General features: G+C 36.2%; 2 protein-coding genes across 12 annotated transcripts in view; both read right to left on the bottom strand.

Moving 5' to 3' along the window:
- JAKMIP1 (janus kinase and microtubule interacting protein 1) overlaps positions 1-25877 on the bottom strand; it is a 170422-nt gene that overhangs the window by 49047 nt on the left and 95498 nt on the right. For all 11 annotated transcript variants that reach the window (XM_087737413.1, XM_087737414.1, XM_087737417.1 and 8 more), the window contains 5 exons: positions 15663-15872; positions 14852-14971; positions 12430-12576; positions 11677-11817; positions 8390-8449 (listed from right to left, as the gene is read on the bottom strand). In XM_087737413.1, coding sequence (XP_087593539.1) covers positions 8390-8449; positions 11677-11817; positions 12430-12576; positions 14852-14971; positions 15663-15872 — 678 coding nt within the window. The remainder of the gene's footprint in view (positions 1-8389; positions 8450-11676; positions 11818-12429; positions 12577-14851; positions 14972-15662; positions 15873-25877) is intronic.
- On the bottom strand, positions 410-7201 carry LOC148051368 (uncharacterized). Its single transcript, XM_087737423.1, has one exon. The coding sequence runs from the start codon at positions 4614-4616 to the stop codon at positions 4425-4427; it is 192 nt and encodes a 63-aa protein (XP_087593549.1). The 5' UTR covers positions 4617-7201; the 3' UTR covers positions 410-4424.

The following is a 25877-nucleotide window of genomic DNA, read 5'->3' as shown; positions in this document are numbered from 1 at the left end:
TTCTTAGTTACTAGCAAAACAGTTGAAAAACCCCAATGACCCAGTAAGCAGTTGCCAAGGTCGTCTTTGACCGTTTTTTTACTATTTAGGAAGAAAAAAGGTTCCATTGTAAACCCTTGTTCTCTGATTAAATTTGCTACTTTTTCAACATCGTTTGTATAAGAACCTCCAAGAACTGAACTGCACATAGCACTGGGTAATTGCCAACAGAATAGTGTTTTAGCAAAAGTATAAAAGCTAATTACCAAAATCATACAGATCTGACAAGATTCACAGTAGAACAATGCAGTATCTATTCAGAAGAAAGTAACCCAGTTTGATGCAACATATAAGATGTGGAACCAAAGGGAAAAAATATTCCAGAGAACAAGGTGGAGCAAATTTCGTCATTCACACTAATTTTAAAAAAGAAAAAAAAAAGAAAGAAAAAAGATTAATTTATATTATCTATTTTGCAAAATCCTACTTAAAAGTATAAATTGCTGCTTTCCACTTATTTTTTCAATACCATCATTCTCAATTTTTTCAAATGTTTGCTCCAATATTGTGACTAACCAAAAAAACTATGCTTAGGGAAAACCAGCATTTCAATGCAGATTTTAAAAATTTTACACAATGTAATCAATTAAATGCATGCTTACAGAAAACTAGAGAAAATTAGTAGCTAATGGAAGTGAATAGTACAATATTCATTGTGAAAAATGTGATGTTTTATATAAAACATCACAACTGCAATAATTCTTTCATCATTTTAAGAGCCCCCTTTCCATCAGTTTCTGTACATATGCTCAGAAAGCAGCAAATTTCCATAGAAAATTCCACTGTTAAAAAAAAAAATTGCTTAAGCATTTACCTAGAAAAACAGTTTTTCAAGTATTTTTCCTTCCAAAATAACAATAACAAAAGTTAACTGTTATTAATCAATAGAAAGCCTAACTTTTTACACCATACAAGTGTTCTAATAATCCAACACAAATTCAGAGAAGCAGGAAAACTAAGAAAAGAAAAAATAAAGGGTGTTGCTGGAAAAACGGAGTCAGGTTATGAAGCATCCTAGAGAGGGAACCTAGTGGAGAGAGGTGGCTCTAAGAAGGTGAAGAAAAATCTGTCTATCCATCTCTCTGTTTTTTGGCACTGCTTGATGCTGAATCACAGATCCTGATGTCACAGGTTGGATTTGATTTTTTTTAATAAAAAAAATATAAACCACAGGTTGAATGTGAGAAGATAATAGCCCTGTTCATTAAAAAAGCCTAAAGGATGAAAAAAAATTATCAGTTGTTTTTAATTCAGAACATCAGACATCATCTTGCATCTCAGCAAAGCCAAACAGGCTAAGTGAGTGGAATTGTGAGCTATCAATTTCATTCAAGATACTGAAAGGTTTTATTTTATTTATAATGCCCTATTTCATGATGAATTCCAAATATTTACCTTTCTCTACAGGCTTCTAGACTTATCTAAATTTACACATTCTTCTAGTATGTCTACAAAGTACTGTCTTGACTTTCTCACAAAGCCCAATAATGCTTAGTATATTCTTTTGGCTCAGCACAGCTCTCATCAACAGCCAAAATACTCTGTCTTGATTTAAGTGGTACCATAAAATCAAGCTCATAGGTGTGACTTGGTGCCTGCATGCATGACACCATGCACTCCATTTACAGCCTGCAGCCCAGGTTACCATGGTCGACCAGGTCACAGCCTTATCACTCGTAAGCTAAACAACTCCACCATAGTTTCACAGTACAGCTAATCCCATCCCACTCAAACTACCAAAGACAGCTTCAAGGCTCTGTTCTGAACCACTTAATTGCTTCACTTAAGATAAGCATTCAAATAATAATTTAAAAATTTCATTCAGACTGCATTTTTAAATTAACTGGTTCTACTAAAACCTCCTTCTGAAAGGATGTTATGCACTCAAAAAAAAAAAAAAAAAAAACAACAAAAAAAACCCACAAAAAGCCACATTTTTTCCAAATAGACTGTGCTTATCCATATGCATACATATAAATATGATGCAGCACAGAAGGCAAAGGGCTTCTGAACAACCTTTAGAAAAAAATCTTCCTTTTGCACACTACTAGACCACTATTTAGTGTACTCACAAGAAAAGAAAAGGACCACAGTTGTAGTACTAAAACCCTGTAAAGACACATTACTCTTCTCTCAGCTGTTTAGGAAGCACTGTGATCCTTTCACCAGACAGAGCTAGGTCTAAGGTGCTTAAGAAAAACACTTCCCTGGGACAATTTAATCCTTTCCTCCAGCATTCACATGCTACACCAGTTTGTTCACCACTGTCCTACTTAACAAAACAAAGGACACAGGGAACAGGTTTAAGCTTCATTCTAGAAATATAAAGACTTACTGAGAAAGCTAATGTGTTCTCTCACGCTTGAATTACAAACATTTCAGACTCCTCTCTCGTAAGTAGAAAGGTTTACCAGAAAAGCTAAAGTGTAATTAGTCTTTGGGAGATGGCCCATCCATCATTTCTCCCACACTGTATACTGGTTGCAGCCTACAATCATCTAACAGTAATACTACAAGTAAATATTGGGAGTTGAAAATAGGGCTAAAGAAACGGTGATACCTTCAACTTGTAAGGAAGACAAATTTACAATTTGGGTTGCCAGGTCAACTCATCAGGAAGAACTTTCTGACTCCAAAACAATGAGCAGATACAGTTTCATAAAGATGAAGGTAGATTATATGGAGGTAAAGATGATGGCAGGTAAACAAAAACCAAGAGACTTTCATGAAAACTGCATCCTCATTCTGCAGTGTGGTTACTTTTTACTCAAAGATGCTGAGAGTAAACCCAAAACAAAGCTGCATGCAGACTCTTATGCCAATAAGAGCCTCGACTATAGGCTTGAGGGCTGACAAAGTAAATGAGAGTCAAGTCTTGACTTTGAAAAGGCTGGTAGAAGGGAATTCTAAAAGATGGAGAACAAAACTGCAATTTATTATCATATATATGGCACAGAGAACACAGTACCATGAAGGTCAGCAGCAGCTTAGTTAAAACTAACAGACTTACCATACCTACGGGGCTTTTTGCTATATCTCAAACTACAGCCACTTTTGTAGATAACTCAGCTTAAGTATGCATCCTCCTTTAACCCTGCGTGCACACACCCATATGCACTGTTTCAAGGAGTGAAAAAACAATAGTAAAACAATAGTGGGCTTGATTTTACATAAATCTATATAGGTTTGAGAAGATACTTAAAGCAACACCATTATTTTGACAAAAGATACTAGCTGCATTTAAACATTTTACTAGCAGCGAAAGTAGGGGAAAATAATTTGCATATATTAATACATAAATAACTTGATTATTAGATGGGAGGGAATTATGCAAGAAAATCAGTATTTCTCATCACACTAAAAAACCCCAATGATTCAAGGAGAGTTAAAAGTCAAAAATTGTTAAATGATATACAGACTGCCTATAATATTTGGAGTTATGAGTGAACCACTTATTTATTTTTAATGACTCCCTCCTCTTTAGAGAAGCTGTACATTTATCATTTTGTGGAGCAGATACTTTCCATAGAAATAGAGATAAGGTATTTAACCACTGTATATTAATTGCACATGTATGAATTGCTTCATGACATAATTACAACATAGCTGGTTTTATTGTTGATCATCTAGTATCTGAAGCAACTAGCTACAAGAAGTGATACACAGCAAAACCAGAACAAACTAACTGGTAAGGGAACATCTGTAGAGGGGAAAAAAAAAAGGAAAAAAAAAGACACCTGATTCATACAAAGTTTGTTGCTAAACACTGTAATAAATAATAAGGCATAAACACAAACTCCAAGGGAGGTTCCATATATAGCTCAAAAGCTGAATCACAATGGTTTTTCAAAAGTATATACAAACATGTACAATACTCACTGGGTATTTGTAACTATACACTATTTTCATTCAAGTTTCATTCAAACTTTTCTTAAAAATGGGAACATTCTCAATCAACAACTTAAAGATTCTTTTATATTGATTTGTACATTTGTTACTTCTAAATCGCAACTTCATAACTGAGAAAATATTCATGTAAATTGCTGAAAAAGTCTTATTTAAATTCTAATTTCCACTGACTACTGCCATGCATTTAACAGCAAGTATTTTTCATGTGGATTTATATCAATGTTTTCACATAATTTTAAAGTAAAATTATGCATTAGGTCTTTATAACTCAAGTATTAATGCTTCTACTGAAGTATGGTGCTCAGTACACATCAAAGTTTAGAATGTTATAAACCAGTAGTGACACATAGACTATATTATATGCAAATTTCAATATACCCTCATCTTTTTAATGATTTGGATTAGATATGCTTACGTATAAATAATCTGATTTCTCTTGCCAAAGTAGTTTCACTTTACATATAAGTATCGCATTTTCAAGTACTTAATCTAACATGATGAAAATGATCCAAGATGAATTTCCTTGTAATGCAATCAGATGAGCTAATCAGTAACGTCTTACCTTCATGCTTATATGTCATTTCTTGGCAGCCAGAAAAATACAGGCACACCAAAGCACAGAGGCAGATAAAAAAAGAAAAATATAAAACAAGAAATATGAACTCCATCACACCAGTGTGCAGGCTTTCCACTATCACGAATACAGTTTAAATAAAGAAACAAATCTGTAGAGTCCTGCAGTTTTCCAAACAAACTGGGCAATTATGCCTTATTTTCAAATGCATGACTCCATCAGTCATGGAATCGCTGCAACTCCATTCTACATGTCAAAAATAAACAAAACCCCAAAAATACTGTTTCCGGAGTTTCTTGGTTATTTCACTACCAAAACTGGGGAGGGGAAAAAAAAAAATAAAAATACACCTGGAAAAAAGCATGCTTTAACTAGCAAAAGAAGATTCACCTCTGGTGCATCTTTTTCTTAACAAGTCCAATGGCACATTAACATAAATAAAAAAAAATAAACCTCTATCAGCTTAGGCTGCTTCACTTCAGAGAAAACTATCCTACAGTACCTGACTATACAGAGTCATTACATTACTCCTCTAAACACTGCAGCCAGAGAGGTTATAAAGCCCCATCCCACCATGCCGCTCCTTTCCTTGGGGAACCTGAGCCGGTTTCCAGCGCTGTTCTATGGACTCCTATGCCCCTTGGTAATTAAAAGAGTGCTCAGACAAAGCTACGCTAGCAACAGTAACCTAGTGCACCTAACGAGCTCCAGAAATAACACAGACATCTAACTGGAAAAAAAAAAATCCTTGTTTTTTTCAAAAGCTTCTCAGCTGAACTGATGTTATTTAGACCCAATGGGGCTACAAAGGCTACTGGACTAGCCTGACAGATCAGTCACACACCCTGTCTTAAAGATGAAGAAAGGCATGCCATGGATTCTGTTCCAGCTAACAGGAATCACTGTCAGGAAAATACTCATATTAGAAAACAAACACAGACACTGTCCAGTCAGAGTACCTCGAAAATTAAGGAATCTGCAGTGTAAAAGTACCCGTTTAGGAGAAGCTGCAACAGTAGCTGAGTGTAGGTCTTCACCCAGTGCACCAAGTTCCTCTTTATTAGAACAAAGAAGGAACCTTTCTATACCTTCTAGTCTGAGCTTCTCTTGCCACAGTCATGAAACCTAATTCTTATCAGTTATTTCCTTTCTCATTTTGTCAAGGGAAGTGGGACACAGCTGGAAATAGATCCAATTCCAACAGCCAAACTTTATAATTCACTGTGTTAATGCTAATTTTACATTTAACAAATCTTAGAAAAGCAAAGTCCGAGATTTACATCAGTAATTTCTCCTTCTGAGTGGTTGGTTGGGACAGATACACCCGTAATTTCTTCTACTATTATATATAGGTTATCATCTGTACGATATAAAAATCTTGCACAGATCATAGACAGAAATACACTTGCACTGTACATATCTATATATAAAGCAACTCATCTGAGACTGCTTTTATAGTCCATGGGGAGAAATAGGCAATTTTAGGACGAAACTCATATGGCCTATTTAGATATATACTTCCAGAGGAGAACAATCACCACTTAATGTTACCACTTTGTCCAGAGTGAGATGTCTATATCTCACCTCTGTTAATGACATCTAAAGAAGCATTTACAACACTTGATTAGATGAATTCTACCGTTTTCATCTGGATTCCTGAGACAGGCTGTAAAAACAGAGAGAATGAAGATGGTACAATCCCAACAGCTCATCTGGGTAAGCAGCCCATTCTACACAGATTGTTTAAACAAAAAAAACTGCTGGAAAACTGTGGGAAAGACAGCTTCCTTTGAGGATTTTGATCCTCACAGAACCACACAGGTAGCCTAGAAGGAAACCAGCCTGTATGCCAGGATTGGATTTTTAGAAGCTAACATCAAGAGTGTTTAAACTCCAAGTCAACCCTGCATATACATGTGAATAGCCTACAGGTTTATATGATGGGAGGCGATAGGACACTAATAAATATATTATTGATGACTTCTTTCCTTCCTTAAGGAATTAGCTCATTTAGAAACTATATATATATAGTCATAGAATAACTAGTAGAGTATATATAGTATAACTAGTATAGTATATATAGTTCCATTAATTCTTCTCTCACAACTTCCTCTCTCTTTTTCACTGGTTTTTGTTTTATAGTCCTGCTTTTCCTTTGAGGAGATAGCACCAAACCAAACTTCAAATAGCGAATTTTATATGGGCACCAAAGAGCTAATGGACAGGGGATGGAATAACCAGTGGGAGTTACGTCTGCTACTGATTAATTTGTTCTTTCTGGTGTATCTATCATATCATAAATAAGAAGCAAACCCCTACTAACTCTGCTGCTCATATGCACTCAATTCTTGTAGTAACCTCTGCAGAAGTCCCCCAATTATAGTACTCTTACCACATGAAGAATAGCACTGCCACAAATTTTTTAATGGTATCATGCACATTTTCTCCAACCCTCATATTGTGTAACTCTTGCTTTGGTCAATAAGGAAAACAAGAAGATATGACAAAAACAGAAGTTTGCTCAAGAGAATATAGGTAAAAGGAAAGGGTACAGAGTCAGCTGAAGTTCTACTAACACAGAGCATTTTTATGACATAAATAAATAATTACAGAAGTTTTCAGCCTATAGAAATTAGAATCACTAGTTATCAACTCCTAAAAAATTAAATTAACTAGTTTTGTTTCATTAGGAACTTTACCATTTAGCAAAAGACCTTACACAATTAATTTAAAATTGGATAAGGGCTAATAATTAGATAGGACTATAAAAATGACAGTATTAGTTATATATATTTATACACACAAACTTCCAGGTATACTACACCAAGAAAGAATGGTTCAGGGTTAGTGTAAATATATTTGGCGTCTATCAGCCTTCCATTACATAACAGAAAAATGTATGCAAGATTTATTTTTACTTCTGAATTTTTCTTTCTTCATATGTAAAAGACACATCATTATTTGAAGCATAATTTGAAGAAATTACCACTGAAACAGAGAATCCCAAAGGATTAATCTTTCAGAATACAGGTATTACAGAACACAGAGCAATAAAAAAGCACCACCTGGAGGTCACCAGGATATACTACGCAGAACACACTGACGACGAGCACCCATTTATGACAGAATGTATCTTCAGCTACCATATAGATGATTATCATCTCTCCACTCTTCAGTTCCATTTTTCCCCTCTTACCCATTCTCCTCCCCTCACATGCTCCAGGCTGCTAATGTTCAACTTCACAAAAAACATTACTCAGCAAAATTAATTACTTTAAGCACATGTTACAATGAACACTAAAGGTACACTCTGAAGCAAAACTTTTCTCTTTCTACAATCTAAATTTTTCTCTTGTACTTTGCATTCTAGAGCAAAATAGTTACTACAGAAAAATAGTCAGAATCTTCATACTATCTATATATCACACACAGAAATATCATTTCAATAACGTCCCTAGCATGAGTTAAAAGTTTCCATTTGTGACTAAGCAGTAACTTGGTAAGAGTAGTTTAAAGGGTGTATTTTCTTTAAAAAGGACTGAGCATTTGTCCTTTGAAATGGTAGTTGTTTCGAGTCATTATATCATTTAGACCTCAAGCCACTTGAATATTTAGGCCACAATGACTAAAAGTGTAATTATATTGTTTATTTAAAACAAAAATGAAAACAAGAACACTTGTGTATAGTACAAAACTTGCAGCTCTCGAATTATCCTAAGAAAAAGTTAGCAAACACTCACTAGAAAAAATAGGAGAATTATATGAGATGTTACCATTTGTTTAATTAGAGCTCTAATTTCAGGCAATTTTTGAAACAAGCACCATTCACAACAACCAAAATGCATCGAAAACCAAAAGTTTGCTCACCTTTGGAGGCTTCAGACTTTTCCTCTTCTGTTTTTTAGACCGTAACAACCGTTCCCTTTCCTAGAAGGAAAGAGAACATTTTGGTATGGGTTTCTTTTAAAATATGCATTTAGATATCTCTAGCACAAATAAATATCATTCAAATTTTCTTAAAGCCTATGGTAAAGCTAACTCAAAGACAATGTCTTTATCCTTTTGAATAACATCACGTTGGTATAACATCACGTTGTGCTGCAGCTTTATCCCTTTAAAAAAACAAACCTTCAGCCATATACTTTACACACTTGATGGGAAGTTGGCAAGAAAATGCTTTGTTAAATACTGGGCACAGATTTCTGACAGATCTTTTAACTCTTTTACCAAGAAGCTCACTATGGAAACAGAATTCACATGCTCACTCCAGTGTTCAACCATCCTGAAGAAGCAGGTCGATAGCCAAAAATGAGTCCAGCCTTGGTAATTACAAGTCATTATATCAGGCATACTCTGATATACAACCATGCATATGCCGATACAGTGTTACACATGATTTATCCTTGTAGGGCAAAAGTCTCAAATCCAAAGGCACTCTCACTTAGTCCGTGTCATCTTAGTCAGTGTTTTTTTTCTGCCATGACCTTGAAACAAGGTCATAATTAACTATATCATAATGTGAGGAGGTTATAACTGGAAAAATACAGGGTTTATGAACATTCAAGCCCAAGAATACTGCCTTGAATTCCAAAGGAGGAGAAAGAGAAAGTAAAAAATACAAAGGAGAGGACAAGAAAAAAAGCCAACACAGGAAGGAGGTCCTCCATCTCCTTGCCTTTTTCCTGATTCTTTCCTTAGCTCTGCATCTTTGTTTGCAACAGCTCTGTTTTTAAAAGAATGATAGCAATTTCAAGTGCTTCTCTAGCAGTTATTGCTCACTGCATGCTATTATTCTATTCAGAATTATTTGCTTTATATTCAGCTCAGGAACTGGACAAATAGGAAGCTTCCAGTGGAAATCACAATAAAAATATTCATCTTTATCAGCACATTTCCAGGAACAAAATTTTGGAAAATATGAAATAATTCAGAACAGCACAATAAATTATATAGCACATTTAATACATGTGGTTCTCAGAATAAGGAAAAGTAATGACTGCCAAGGTAGAATGGAGCAGGTATTTCAAGCTGCAAAATAATTAATATATTAAGCTCAAGCTGAAAACACAAAGTTGAATTTTAGACAGTGTTGAAGAACAATGATCCCTCCTCAGGTACCTGGTTAAGGCACTGTTCCTGCTTTAACCTGGGTCTCCTGCATCCCAAGGAGGTGTCCAAACAGTTGGAGAAACTGGCTAGTTTTCTTGCTCTCTTTCCTTTCCTCTCACTTCAGTACAGAATGAACAAACAGCTCAAAAATACCCCACTCCTTCCTGTTTCTAATCTTGTTCGTAAGAAGACTGCTTAATTTACTGTCTTAATAATACATCAAGCTACAGAACAATAATAATGCCAATTAAAAAACATCATTTGCTGAATCACTAGCATCTTTTGCAAACATCTGAGTTTATCTTGACAGCTTTCCTTTTAAGAACTGACCAGAAAACCACTGTTGTGGGAGAACTCAAGTTCATATGGCTTCAACAACATCAAAGATACCCTACAAATGACTTTACTAATCAATTCGGACAACCCTGTTGCCTAGGACCATCTTTCTTATTTCTGTGTATCATATTGGTCTCAGCTGGAGGTAAGCTGATGACTTTTGTATTAATCAGGTATGTGACATGTGGGTCATTCTTGATAGTTATGACACATTTGTATTCTGTAGCAGTGTGGTTTGAGCCAGAGAAGACAGCTGAAAAGCACAATGGAAGTGCAGAGTTCACCTGCATTCATATTGAAGGCGAAGCATCGATTAGTTTGTACTGCCAACCAAAGCAGTATCCTAGTTAACAATTTAACTTATTTCTGACAGTGAAAAAGTATCTGTAAATAGGAAACAAAGCAAAAATGAAACCATATTTTTAAATATTTATTTATTTTACTTTCACACTAAACACAAGTAAATACTAGTTGACCGAAGTCAGGATACAATATATTTCCTCAGATTACTGGCTGAGACAGTAAGAAGAGAGTCCTTGAATACCCACTTTACACTGAAATATGTGAGGTTATATCTACTATATACTGAGAATTTAATAGCATGTCATAGTCCCTGCCTGTACAGTTGTATTTGGAAGGTAAAGCAGCATTGCTCTGTGAATAAGACCCTACATCATAGTGTCTGAGTAACATCCTACTGCTTGTAACACTGTGACACTGGAGAATGCATGCAGTCATCAATCTTTGGCACTGATTACAGAGAGAAATCTGGGTCAAAATCTCAGAGGAACTGCCAAGAATAGAGACAATGTTCCAGACAGAGCAATAACACATCTTGTTGTTTTATCTTTTTGGATCTTCTATTTTTATTTTCAATGTTGCATCCAATTATTTAATTTTTTATTTAGACAGAATGATCTTAAATTTGTTTTATCATTTTGTAGCAGTCAGCACCATCTGAGATGCCCTAGAATAGTCTGCCTGAGTTCCAGGTGCTGCTCCAGAAGAGCAGAGGTCTCTCAGAGATGATACGGCATTTCTGCCAGCACCAGAAGAGTGTATCATATGTTGCACTAAATAGCACTAGACAACTCTAACACAACTCAAAAGAGTCCTGATCAAACAGTGCAACACCTATGAGCATCATCTTAAGTGGTCTTCACAGTCAGAGGGTAGCAGCTGTGCAATTCTAATCCTAAACTATGCTGCTACCTTTGTTTGAATGAATCATGCATATTTCACTCCATTTGTTATAGACAGCTAGTGTGTCCAGCTCAGTTAGAGATGCTTAGTTAGGTGAAACGAATGCCATCCTACATGTTCCTTTCTTTTAGGAGAACTTCTAGATCAGGGGAGTGGTTGGGTTTGCACCAGTGTCTACCTCCAACATGTTTTAGTTATTAAGTTTTGAAACATGTCCTTTCTTCCAAGTTCCTCAGTTGTTGACAGCCAATTTTGTAAGTAAGGTGGATGGACTGACGCACTTCTTTTCACAAGCAGCTCATAATAGGTAAATATTTTATAATACAGAGATTCATACACATTCCAAAGAAATTCATCCACTACCTGGGAAATAACAAGAACCCTTTGATGCCAGAGAACTATTTCTGTATCACTACAACAACTGGAGTTAAAATACTGCTCTCAGATCTTTAGCTTGCCTATAGATGTGTGTGCGTGCATGTGTGTATACCAGTCATAAGCATTACCACTGTGAGATCATCAATAACATGCTGCTGTTCTTTGACTTGCAGTCTAAGGAATTCAATTTCTTGTTCCTCCCGTGTGCTGCTCAGATCATTCAAAGATGTGTGCCTTTTCAGTGCTGGTTGTGCAGATAACTTCTCTTTCTGTAAAAATTAAAATAAAATGAAAAAAAAAAAAAGGAAATATAAAGAACATTTTGAAGTGTCTTGCTGGAGCAGGAGCAAAATTCTCATCTGTGATGTAGTAATCAAGAATTCTTTGGACTCATCAGTGCATATTCCACTACAACATAAGGCCTCATTCAACAAAAAAAAAAATATTACACATTCTGTATGCCTCAGTGTTAATATCTCACATATGATATTTTACAACAGAATCAAAGAACGTAGTCTGGGACAAAATTAGTAGACAAGTGAACTCAATGATCTAACGTAGTAGAGCCTTTGGCACATGCACTCAAATTCAGTTCTGACTTCTAATCATAAAAGCAGCATTTATTAAAGCTGATTTTTAGTCATACACTTTTATAGCCTCCAAACGCATTTTATCTGTGATCCCTCCCCTTAATCAGCATGAATTGATACAACACAAAGCACATGCCATTCTGAATTTAGAGTATGAATATTCAGTTGCATTGGCTGAATTCAAGACTCTGAAATGTTTGTATTAGAGTAAAAGCCTCACAAGCACTTCCACCTCAAATGTAACTGTGTGCAATATGTTCTTATAACATGATGTCAGAGGTGATTACTTACCAATTCTACATTTTCCCTTGATAGATTTTTTATTTTCTCTTCCATTCTCTGGATACACTGCATCATATCATCATTTTTTTTGCTCATCCTCTTATTTTTTTCTACCAAAGGCTTCAGCTGACTTTCTGTCTCCCGAGAACGTTTCAGCTGCAAATGGCAAAGGAACAAAGTTAGCTGTGCTTTAGTTTATACTTGTAGGAAAGAAGAAAAGTGTGTTTTCACTTGTCCTCTTCCTTCATTCAGAAAGTTTAGTTCTTTTGTTAAGTGGCATCTGATATAGACCACTGCTGAACTAAGAACTACAGGAGTCCAAACAAATAAGAAATAGCATTTTTGCACAGTATACAAAATTACTGGATCTGGTCACTGGATTTTGCTCTTGGAAAACACTTATAATGATCCATAAAAGTGATTTCTTGATAAACTAATCTCATTGTATATAAGCTTCTTGTGAGGAACTAGGTCTCTAGGGTAGTCGTTTTCACTGTCCTTTAGTAGGAGTAAACTCTTCCTACTCTACTTTAAAAACCCCATACCTAATGTGTAATTAGAGCAATGAGAAAGTCAGCCAGAGGGCACAGATTCAACCTCAGCATTCTGCTGACATTTTCAAGCTGCTCAATTTTGTTCCTGTGGTTTTATGATGTTAGACAATTATGTGCAGCAAATTACTGCCCTTTCTTGCATTTTTTGTATATTCAATATTTCACTCTCTCTATTTCATTAATCCTTGAGCTGTTTTGTTTTGTAAAAAATCTATTTTTTTCCAATCAAAGATTTTTCAATTTACTGACTTTTAACTGGAAACGAGAAAAAGATAATCTTTCTCCTGAGGTAATGCCACTGAGTATTTGGTTTTCTGTTTCATTCTCTGAAGAAAATTATTTTTCACAGTGCTTAATCATATGAGCTTACTGACATTACTGGCTTTATGTAATATTGTCTCACAATATTAAAAAATCTTCGTCATATCTTTTCCAAAATATATTTCTTACACCTCTAGGTCAAGCATCAAAAAGGGCACTTGACTGAGTTATACATGCCCTCCACCTAGAGGGACACTGAAGGATAGATGTTGCAGTACTCCAGCATTCTTCAAGGATGTTTTGAATTACTTGTCCACAGAAAGGATTAGGAGGCTGAATTATCTTGTCTTTATGTAATACAATTTTGCAAAAAGGCAAGATATTCTTGAGAGTATAGAGCAGAGAAAAGCAACTGTAGCAGTAAAAATGGGGGGAAAAACCCCAAAACAACAAACAGCACCTAGGCAAAGTAGGAAAAATGACAAACTGTACCCAGGCTAAAACGCATGTTCTTCTTACCCCAAGAAATTTAAATTGTTAATGAGGAATCAATTTTGTCATACAAAAGGGCAGTTTAGACTATACAGTTATTTAAAGAGGAAAGACATGATTGTGTTCTCAATTCACCCAATTTTAGTCTAGCATTGTTCTACTGACTTCACTAATCTAGATTCAACCAAGATGTTGGACAAGAAAATTTCAAAAATTAGCTCTTCTGATAATCATTGAGATGTCGTAACAAAATTAAGTCCTTTTATCATAAAGAAAAGCCTTCATATCTCAACATGAAGAGCTAAGTCTGACAAAGCAAGGAGGAAGATGTTAATACTTCACTCATCTATAGGACTGACACATAGCAAGAGTGCCCTCCCCTTCTGCCCTCACCATACATAATAACATTATTTTAGAATCAGATACATAGGCTGCATGAGGGAAAATTTCCATCTGATTAGAATGAAAAATCTTTTCTTGTGCCACTAGAAATAGGGCATTACAAAAGGACGTGTAAAAATTCTTATTGTTAAAACTCACCTCCCATTGCAGTCAATGGGAGTTTTACCATTAACCTCAGTACAAGCAATTAAGTAGTGATGCAGGCTAATAAAATTCATTCTTAAAATTCTTGTCATATCCTTTCTTTTCTAAGTTACTATCACTCTCCTAGGATAATTTCACCTACTTAAAAGATTTCCCTTGAGAAATGGCAGATTTTTCATCTCCAGCACAAGAAAGCTTTTTTAACTCCTAGGTAGCATAAGCATGTCACAAAAACAATGTCAAATTTCAAAAAGATTAATACAGTAATTTAAGTGCATAGATTATGCATGTTTTACACAACATCATTACACAGTGCCACAGGCAAGCTACCATGATTACAATGACCCGAAAATAAATTTATAAAATTTTATTTTTCTGGGACAAGAGAGATTCTACCCATGTCTTTTATGGTCACAAGGTGAATTTCTATAGAAATCTCTGTTATATTTAGACACAATTGACTGAGGTCAACCAGGACTAATTTGTAAATTATTTATAACACTGAATTTCCAACATTAAATCTTTTACTATAAAGATGTCCTCCCAGTCACCATCTGTGTTATTACTAATTAATTTACCAGTTCATTTCTTTCATCTGCTAAGAGAGTATTTCTGTCTTCCAGCTTCCTTATTACAGCATTCAGTTCAGCGATTTTTAACTGAAATCTCCGCACATCTCGTTCATCCAAATGCTGGTCCTTTACATCAAAAACATATAGATATATAAAATTACCTTTTAAAAACATTTTACCATCCATAAATTTAATATCATGGTTTAGCAAGTGGATTGTGTAAATTTAAAATAGACTGTTTACATCAATGTCTGGAAAACTTATTTTAATTAACTGAAACACTGAACAATAACATCGTGTGGAAATGTTACATGATATATTAAATGAAAAGTGTCTACTTCTGAAATGTATGTAACGGTTTAGCAATTTAAAAAAGAAAGCTAGATAAATAATATTTCACCTATTACTGGTTACTTCTCACCAGATTTCTTACCATCAGCTAAAAGTAAAAAAGTCTAGTGCATAGGACACATTAAAATCACATGGCACAGTTTTTGAAAAGTATAGTATCTATTTGCCATTGGTTAAAACAATTCCTAAAGTTATGAAATAAAAAGCTAAGAAAATAATGAGGTTCACAGCTGAAGTTCACAATGTAAATTCTAAAAGTTCTATTTCCACATATTTTTCAACATTCTTTGAAATTCAAGAGATCCAAGGAGTTTCTAAATCACCAATGAAACAGCACAGTGCAGTGCAGGGCCATTTACCATGAATTAGTCCTTCTAGTATTTTAAAAGTAACCACAAAACCAACGCGAACCCCGAGGCAGCAATTATCCTGTGTTGAACATTTGAAGAAAAAACAATTTTCTTACCGGGCTTCCCATTAGTTCGGTGATATCCCCCACTCCCGCAGGAAGCTCCCTCTTAGGGCTGCTGTGGTATCGTTCTGCCTCCTTCACTTGGACAAGCTGTTCATCCAAAGCTTCCTTCTGAAGGAGCAGTTTCTGTGTATGGCCTGCCTGGACACCAAGGTCTTTCTCCAGAGCCAGAATCACTCTGTCTTTGCCTTTTATTTCATCCATCTGGAAAGAAATAAAGCAAGAAGGAAGTTTCTGTAACATCGCCAAGTGTTCACTGCATGCATATCCACAAACTTGCAAAACCAAAGTTCTATTTCTCTCGGTATTACACCAGCAGCCAAATTGTGGTTGCTGAGAAGAGGATATATCTCCTCTGAAGCCTTTTCCCCTCCCCTTAAAAAAGTTTCAGCCATCACCTGATCACTGCTTAGTGCAGTCTCAACTCAAAAGACAAACAAAAATAGATACCAACATACACTGAAACAGAATGCATAGCCACTGAAATCATCCACTTAATCTGAGGATACACACTTCTATAAGCAGAAGAAAAATCTCCCTTCACTATGCTTCAGAGAAGAAACACAGGGCTAGTACAAGATAAGACAAGCACACCCTTTAAAACTCACCTGGGCTTTGTTTTAAACTTGAGCCATACACATTTGCCCCATGTTGACTCCCTCTTTATTAGTGAAAATCACACATGGTGAATCTCTTCACAGACATGTAAAAATTAGTAGCATATACACACACACACACACATTTAAACTTAAAATCTTAAGCATACCTATGTATTTTATGTGCCCTTGCTATAAGATTCAAATGAGGACTAGTCTTTGTATAGAAGGAAAAAAAGCAAATGCACACAGAGCATTAGAATAAAGGGTAAGAAGAAATAGTTGTTAAACACCATCTATGGTAACTGAACTGTGTTGTTCCTACATCTCGATACCAAATAAAGCATACACTAGCAGTGATCTACTGCAGCTCTCATAGGATTTGTCCCTCGCAGCACCAGTGTTAAATTCACTTTGGTACTATTTCAAATGCTAGCGGAAGCGACAATCTGCAGCAGTTACTATAGAAACAGATTTCATAACAAGAATGTTAACCATTAACAATATATTTATTGGAACTGTGCTTTATCTCCTTCAGTTTACTAAATTGTTTTCTTGGCCAACATAAACCCATGGAATTTTGGAAATAAGACTACTATAGTCTTATTTGAAAAAAATAAAATAAAATAAAATCATGAACTTGTTAAATCATACATTTGTTATTTATTATAGCCTTACATCTATAGGAGTTCTTTATGTCAAGTTACACCAAAAAAAAAAAAAAAAAGAAAAAAAGAAGGAAATGTTAGAAGTAACTTATAGTTAAGTCTGATTAGGATTAACACAATCAGATTACACGATCAGATACAATTTGCTTCTTCAGGATTCTCGTCTTACTCCTTTCAGAGTCTACAAAGCACACTGAAATCAGTTTGTGTACAAACCTGAATGGCAGGGGATGGCCTGGCTGAACCAAGTCAAGTCATGATAGAAGACAAAAAGGTCAGATTTGAACTGAATAAGCTAGTCTACACTACTTTTAAGTTCCAACTGGAGCTGATGGAGATTGGTTCTTACGAAGATTTCTTTCCTGATTTCAGAAGGTTGCTGGGTCTCAATTCCTCATCCAGGAATAGGTATAACACTTCCCAGTATGTTAATTCAGATTTGTGAGACTTTCAAGTATGCCAAAAAGGACTTGCAAGAAAAGAATGCAGTTTTGATTAATGGAAGAATTTGCAACATGCCGGGTTTCAGAGGGACTGTGCAGTGAAGAGCAATGACAAAAATTAAGCAGCTGCCTCGTTCACTGAATGCTATCTGTCATGAACGCTATCTATCAGGGACCCCTTGGGAGGAAAAAATGTCATGTAACTAAATACTGTGGACAGTTTTGCTTTCAATTACACAGGTGTTCACACTGAACATCTACGTAATTGAATAGGAATTTGGCCATGCGAGGCATACATTTAACAAGGAAGAACCAAGGTTACACAGGAAGCCTTGATTTTAGTTACCCAATTAGTAGCACATTTCATACTCTTCATATTCTCACACCTTAAATGGTAAATGGAATGACACAGGTGTTTAAGTTGGAAGAAAAAAGAAAGCAACAATCTTGGTATGGACTGCTACTTGCTGAACCACAGCAGAACAGATCGTTTGAAACAGATGTGACCAGTGAAATCACACCCATGTCACCCTTCACACACATTTCCATAGATCAAAGCACACAAGCTCACACACATTAGAAAGAAATGCCAAAAAAGAGCATGGCTTTGGGGTGGGGGTTAGGGGAAGGCAGGAAAGAAGGCAGAATTCCCCTCTGCTCTTCCTACTACTGTTTTTTCTACCATAAAATCTACATGTGGTGAAACTTTCAGAAAAAAGAAACATCCCATGTTTCAGTCAAATAGAAATATCTTTGAGACACTGATAATAATTGAAAATAACAATATAATAGCAATGGTTGCACATCCTTTTTTATTTTGGGCTTATATTTTAAGTTACAGGTAGGCACTAGAGAATCTCTTACACATGTAAATATATGCATGAGCACACACACACACAAATACACGTAACATTGCAATAGTGCTTATTTTTTATAAGCACAAACTAGCAGAAAGAAGAATTTCTAAGCAACTAACTTATTGCAAACTGATAAAGATAAATAGAACTGCAGCAGTAACGCCTTTACCTGTTCTGTTTCAGAAGCCTGGGGCACAAATACAATTCTCCTTTCCTCAAGGGAACAGTTACACCTTTGATTTCTCCAATGTAACTGCATCAACCCAGTCAATGCCTCAATTTTCTTAAATTTACCCCAACGCCTGACCCAAAGATTTACCATCTTTCTTCAGACTTGCACACTACAGGGCAAACTTGTTCATCTTCCCTGTCTGCTTTCTTAACAGAGAGTACAAATTACTCCAGAGAAGGGAAAAAAAAGGAAGAGAAATATTTTACAGGGATGCAATACCCCTCAGTTCCACATGGGAGAGATGGCAGGTCATGGGGCAGGCAGGCAAAGAAAAAGAAGTTGCAAGACGAGGAAAAGGAGAGATATGGTTTAGGTTTAAAATGAACGTAAGCTGACAGAGAAGAAAAGTCAACCACTCCCAACAGATTCTAGCTTAGCTTAGTCTTATATATTCTAATAGTTGTAAAAGCTCACACAAAGTCTCCGTGCCAGTTCTATGCCACTGGAGAACTACTCTTTTCTCAAATTCTTGGCACATTTGGTTACACAAAGAAAAAAAAGTTGGCAGCATAAAGGAAAACAGCCTTATGTAATTAGACTGTGTATTATGGGCTTTATTTTAGTGAGGAGGGGAGTATCTTCCCTTAGGTAAATGAAAATCAAAATGGATTAATCTGGGTTCCCTGCTGTTTGCTATCTTGATCAAATACATGTTTTAGAAGCAACACGGTCATAGCCAAGGTTGTCTAGGAATCCACGTGGCCTAAAAGAGAAGGAATATTTTTTATTAGACCAAGTGACAGAGTTGGAAAGAAACAAGCTTTCAGGTACAGAAGCACTTCAGCAGATTAAGCAGCTGTATGCCTAAAAGCTTGTCAACTTTTCCACCTGTGTAAGTTTGCTATTCCCATAAATGTTTTGGTCTCTCTCTATATATAATGATATGTGTATGCATATGTGTATATAGGTACATACACAAACACGCACAGTGTACATATACCTGTATATATACACGTACATACACACACTCACATTTTGAGATATTTTCCAATTGTCATTTATGACTACTGTAGACAAGCTGAGCATCATTGGCTTTTATGATATTAAATGAAATAACAATTAGTGCTCCCCTTATGACCTCTCAAGTTTAAAGGTTTAACCCTGTATTCTATTACTACAATGTTCATTCACCAGACAGCATCCAGAATTTGTTACTTTACCATGCATAGCACTCCTTTCTTTTCCATGCTTTTTAATACCTGTTTTACATCACTAGGGAACCATCCTGCGACTACTCATCACTTACATATATAAAATAATTGTCATCTTGAATTCTGTTCTCTCCCAGATTAAATTTGATTACATCTAAAGACTGTTTTTGCCTATCAGCTCTAAAATCCATACACACAGGTAGACTTTTACCTGAGTCCTTGTATCATGCTTTAGTCATTGCAACATTCTCCTTTCTGACCTTAAATGCAGTCCTGCCCGCTCACTATCCAATGTGAGTGCTGCTGTTAATTATGTTCTTTTCACAAAACTCTCATCTCTGGATTTTCTAAGCTGTTTTTCTTTTTACTATGTTAAACAACAACAAAAATCACTCTCACTGTCAAAGATGTTCACAGCCTAACTGGAGTCCATTCATCCCTTATATAATATTAGGGTGCTACATTCCCTCCCCAATATCACCTTGTCATATATGCAGTCATGCATTTTCATGTCTTCTCCCATGCCACTGTTCCTACTTGAAGGGACACTCCACAAATACCCATTTAGTTACCTGACTGACCTTCCTCAAATTCCTCTTATATCTCTCCTTTTCCATGACACCTCTAAAATACAAAAGGAAATTATGAAAAAAATGTAAATACTTAACAGAAATTACACTGCTGAGATCACAATCTATTGTCTGGTCATCAAACAGGATACCTAAACTAACAAATCCCTGAGAACCTAAGACATAGGAAGCACATTATAGAAATGCAGGAATTTATCTATTGGAAGCAATGCAGGTATGTCAAGGCCAGCACTGAGCTGAAGCTAATAAACCTGGATGGATCAGTTCTCACCTGATGATTCCGAGCAAGTAGATGCCTTTCCACTGTGCTCCTCAGCACCTCATGGTCCAGGGAGCATGGTGCAGGACCTGCCACACCAGGTGTCCATAAGAGCTTTCTGCATCAGCACAATGCAGCTGGGACAAGCAAGATGTGGAACTGAAAGCTGACTGCCCTAACCTTCTACCACTGCTTTCGTGTATTCCTCCCAGTACTACTATTCATTTGAGACATCTCACCAAGATACAAAGGGTAGAGACCATCTTTTCTTCCAACATATTTAGCACAATGAGATCCCAATCCATGCATTGGGCTCACAGGTATTATGTTAAATCAAATATATTATCCCAGAAATTCCTTCCAAGTGGCTGCTTTGGTTTCACTTTTTGCAGGTACACAATGCAACAGGATCACATGAAGTCTTTTACATTCTGTTTTGCATGGATATTAAAGCATTTTAGAATAGTCACAGTTTTGTTTATACAAGTAAGCATGGTACAATTCAGTACAAAAAGTCTGTGATAGGAACACAGTGGAGCAACATGAGGTTAGGACACATTTTCAATTACATGCTTTGAGAAGAAAAGTAGCAGAAATAACCTCCAGAAGAGGATTTTAAAGAAAATAAGATCATCCATAAGCAGCTACAGAGGGAAATTACTGAGAAATCACCTTGGATAGCATAAGTAACTTGAAGCTCTTGGTTAAAATTACAGCTTTCTAAAGTATCATTCCTTAATTAATGGGTTTTGTGCTGTCAAATTTTAGGTACTGAACATAGCAATTACCTGCATTGTATCAATGAAGAGTTAGCATTTATAGCCTGTGTCAAAATTACATGGTTTCCTAAGAACAGGTATCTAACCGCCTCCTAACAGCTATAAGAAATGAGCGGAAATATGTGTTTTAATAATATTTATCAAACATGAAGGAAAACCAAGCCAGCCATTGGAAAAAGTATCCCCCTGCCAATTATCCCACACTTCAATAGCTACAGTGAAAGTAAGTCAGAGACCTTTGGGGGAACTTTAACCTCTCACAAAGTTGAAAGAGAAATTCCCAGGGAATTAAAAGCTAGATCTATCAAGGCAGTGACATACTCAGTTTTCAAAGTGGAAAAAGCCAGCTGCTGCATTGCCAAGTGTAAGACCTTCCTCTTTACCCATCCTTACCAAAGTTATCTCCTCGCCAACTGCAGAACAAAATTCTACAGTGCTCTTCTCCAGAAGAACTTGAATTAATCTTTATACTAAATGCTTGACACTGAAAACAGGGATATCTTGACAGAAGGATTGCTAGTTACTAGGAAAAACAAAAAGGAGATGCTAATCAAATAAACCGTTAAAGGCAGAACTAAACGGAATTAACACCTTTTTTACATTTATGAAGGGACACTAAGACCTAACAACAATATCCCAAGCTGACAGCCCACCTGGAGGGAGGAATTAAAATATTCCTGCGTTATGCATAGCATTCTCTACATCAGACATGGCCGTATATTTAAATAAACATTTGCTGCTTATTTAGGAACATGAGGGGAAGAGGGAGAAAAGATGCCAGACATCTAGTGGAGAAGTAAGTAAGGGTCATAGACATAGGTAGATGGGACTTACTCTTAATTTCATGTGTAATTTTTCTAAACCAATAGCCAATAGCTTTTCCCACATATTTTTTTTTAAGTCTGTAAATCTCATAGGTAAGGCATATATTAAAAGTTTTCATAGATTATACAAGAAACACCATATGGGCAGACAATTCCATAATTTACTGATAGGAGGTTTCTCACACCTTTCTCAAAAGCACCTTGCATTATTGTAGCTAACTACAACCTCTACTACTGGATCTCTCCTGATACCTATTACAAGTATTCATTGACAGAGCTATAACGAACTAGTAGTCAAAAAGATGGAAAATGTAGAAGGATTAAGTAATTCAAACTTAAGGAGTTTTTTGTCCAGGTGCCACACCATACACAATTTCTGTGGGTTTTTAATACTGTTCCATATTTTGTAAAGAGATATAAAAGTCAGGTTTGTGACCTACCTACCATAATAGAGTCCTTAGAAAATACTAAGAATAAACACAAAATGCTGAGCCTACACTATAAAAAGCTTTCATTAGATCTGCTTGATTCAGTAAAAAACAAGCCCCCGGTGGAATGCTGCCCTGTTAGCTCCTGAGAGGACAAGCATAAATCTTCAGAGGACAGAAAGCAAAGTATTATTTGCAGTGCTAAAATGTCGAAGGTGGTGGAAGGGTCTTTGCAGAAGATCAGCTCAGCCTTGGAATGTAGCTGAAACACGCGTCTCAAACAGATGGCAAAATCCAGAGAAGCAGCCTACAATTTGATATCAGCAGCTGTGCGTGAAATACAGGCGGCTTTAAGCTGCTGATAAGAAGCATGCTACAGCAGGCTCTACCCAACCATGCATGACTGCACACACTTGGATGATTCAAAACTCAGCTTTCCAGCCTCAAAATTCAAGATTTTGATCCGGAAACAAAACTTATGCATATGTGCCACTGCACAGGCGAAGTGAGAAAAGCCAGGCTCCATCCTTTTTCTCAGGGCAGCAGAGGATCACAGAGTCCCCCTGCCAACAGCCAGCTGTCCCTCTGCACCAGAGTTTGCAGAGACAAAAGGTCTCTGCATCACCCCCGCTGCTGAATGTAACCTAAAGATACGAATTTCAGTGCCTTACAATGGCAAAATCCTACTAACGGGAATGCAGGAGGAAGTGAATGTTATTAGAAAATAGTGGCCACCACTGCAAAGGATGCAATTTTGGGGTTTGGTGGAGTGTTAAACTTTTGCTCCTACTATTTTTCATGTTTTACTGCAAAATAGTTGCTGAATCTCTCAGAAGGCAAAAGCTTTTTATTTAGTTATCTAAATTTTACACCTTAAAATTTGAAGACAAAAATAAATTTTAACAACTTTATCAATTGCCCGAATGAAGAAATAGAATGCACCATCCCCAACTTTGTGGATGATACCAAATTTGGGGGAGCTGTTACTACACTAGAGGACAGGAACACCATTCAGAGGGACTTTGACATGTTGGTGAAATGGGCCAAAAAAAACCTCATAAAGTTTGCCTAAGACAGATACAATGTCCTGCCCCTGGTAGGGTTTAAATTCCTGCAACAGAAAAGGCTGGAAGCCAATTGAAGTTGGCAGTTCTGCAAGGAGGAAGGGGAAAAAAAAAGAAAAAAAGAAAGAAAAAAGGAAAAACTTTGGAGTCCTGGAGGGCAAGGTGGATATGGGTCAGTAGTAAGAGCTTGCAATGATCGAAGTTAACTTGATACTGGGCCAAATCAGGAGGAGTGTAGCCAGAAGGGTAGAGAAGCGATTTAGCCTTTTATTAAGCACTTGTGAAACCACACCAGGAGCAGTGCAGGCACTTTTGGGCTCCCCCAGCACAAAAAAAAGATATTGACAAACTGGCATAAGTGCCATAAACCAGAGGAAGGCCAGTAAGACCACTATGGGCCTGCAGCATACAGCATTCATGGAATGGGTGAGGGAGCAGGGCTTGCTCAGCCAGCCAAGAAGACCATGGGATGCATTACAATTGCAGATACCTGCTCAACTATCTAAAGGGGGATACAGGGATGAACGATGCAGATGTTTCTCACAGCAAAAGGACAAGAGTAACCATCAAAGGTTACAGAAAGAGGAAGAAGAAAGAAATTTCACAGTGATTAGGCATTGGGGCAGGTTGTCACAGAGACTGTGGATCTCCATCTTCGGAGATTTTCAAATTTGACTGGAGGAGGCCCAGAGCAACCTGATCCATCTTTCAAGGCAGGCCTGCTTCAAGCAAGACATTGGACCAGATGATCTCAAGAGAACCCTCACCATCTAAATTTTTCCATGATTGTATGATACTCCATGTCTTGAACGCTAATGCTAAGTAATACAGTAAGGACTTATAGGCAGAAAAATGCAGTAAGAGGTGTAAAAGCCTAGAAAACACTAACTTGTGAAGGACTTGAGTTGAAATTTGCTTTTGTCCTGAACTGGAACAATCTAATTCTTAATTCTGAAAAGATGTTACTCTCAGTCTTTCAGAAGCCTTCACTTAAACCATGAGATACAGTGTTATATACAGACACAAAACTGAAATAATATATTTTTTTAAAATCACTATATAAATTGTACATAAACATATTCCATAAGAGGGGTTTTCCCTTGAACAGAAGTTTCAGTGAAATTGCCTTGATTTTTACCTTTAAAAGCTGCTTAATCTACTAGTTTGAATTACATTCTTCCAGGTACTGCATTATATATATTTGGCAAACCCCAAACAGAAGAAGGGTTCCACTTTGGATGGAGTTTTTAACATATGCAACTAGATAATTTGGACTAAGGAGGGTAACGACACTTAAATAGCGCATCTATCTTCATAAATCATGGCTGATTTACTTCTTTATTTTTTACTCTTTACTTATGATTTACTTCTGAAAATCACTCCTGAAAACAATTTCTTTTACTTTGATTCTATTAACAGCAAAAGGATTTTTTTCCTTGGAAGTATGAATCTGCAGTAATGTCACATTACTCTTCAGACAATTTTTATTAGGTTACTTGAGAACACAATTGAAACAAGAGAATTTAATTCATCTGGTATACTATGTGCCCTCTTAAACATGGATCTGATTGTGCACCTAATAAGATTAGTGGATTACATTGATTTTGTGGTTAAGAAAACTGGGACTATTTTACATTAAAGTGAAATAAGTCTTTCAATTCATTTCAATCCAAGCTGTTTAGGAATATTTAGGAAGACCATACGTGCAAAGATTTTAACAAGGTCAAATGGTATTTACCTGTAAAACAGGTGAAACGTTTGATGTTAAAGACATTTCCAGTAGAGGAAATAATATTTACTAAAACCCTACATCACAAAATACAGGAAGCAAGTGTCATCTGTTCGTTCCACTATGTTTATATTAACAGTGTCTGATAAAATAAACATTCAGCTTCCTTCTTATTCAAGAAATACTATAAATGAGTAAATCGGTGATGAAATAATTGAATATACTTTTAATGATTGGGTTTTTGCATATATTTCCCAAGGCAAGCACTGTAAAGTGTCCATTGTTCTTCTCTCTGCAAAAAGAGTATCTATAGAAACGTGCCTTGCAAAGTAAGGGCCTTTTTAAAAACAGTGTGCAGGTAGTCCCAGAATGCATGTAACCTCTAACTAATGTGATATACTTAATATTCATGCCCTCCTTCACAGCTGTGCTGACAACAGAATAAGGTCAGTCTGTTGCCAAAACTCACGAACAATTTGAACATGCTATTTCAGCAATTTCAGGCAAGAGAGAGGAACTTTACTTACCACTGAAAACTAACTTTAAACCTGATGTTAAAACCGAGTGAGTTAAATGACAAGCTTAACTG

This window comes from Nipponia nippon, unplaced genomic scaffold (genome assembly GCF_047370975.1).
Source record: "Nipponia nippon isolate SJK-2023a ecotype South Korea unplaced genomic scaffold, ASM4737097v1 scaffold_6, whole genome shotgun sequence".
NCBI lineage: Eukaryota > Metazoa > Chordata > Aves > Pelecaniformes > Threskiornithidae > Nipponia > Nipponia nippon.
The sequence above is the reverse complement of the archived record's forward strand: the minus strand, read 5'-3'. Positions and strand labels throughout refer to the sequence as shown.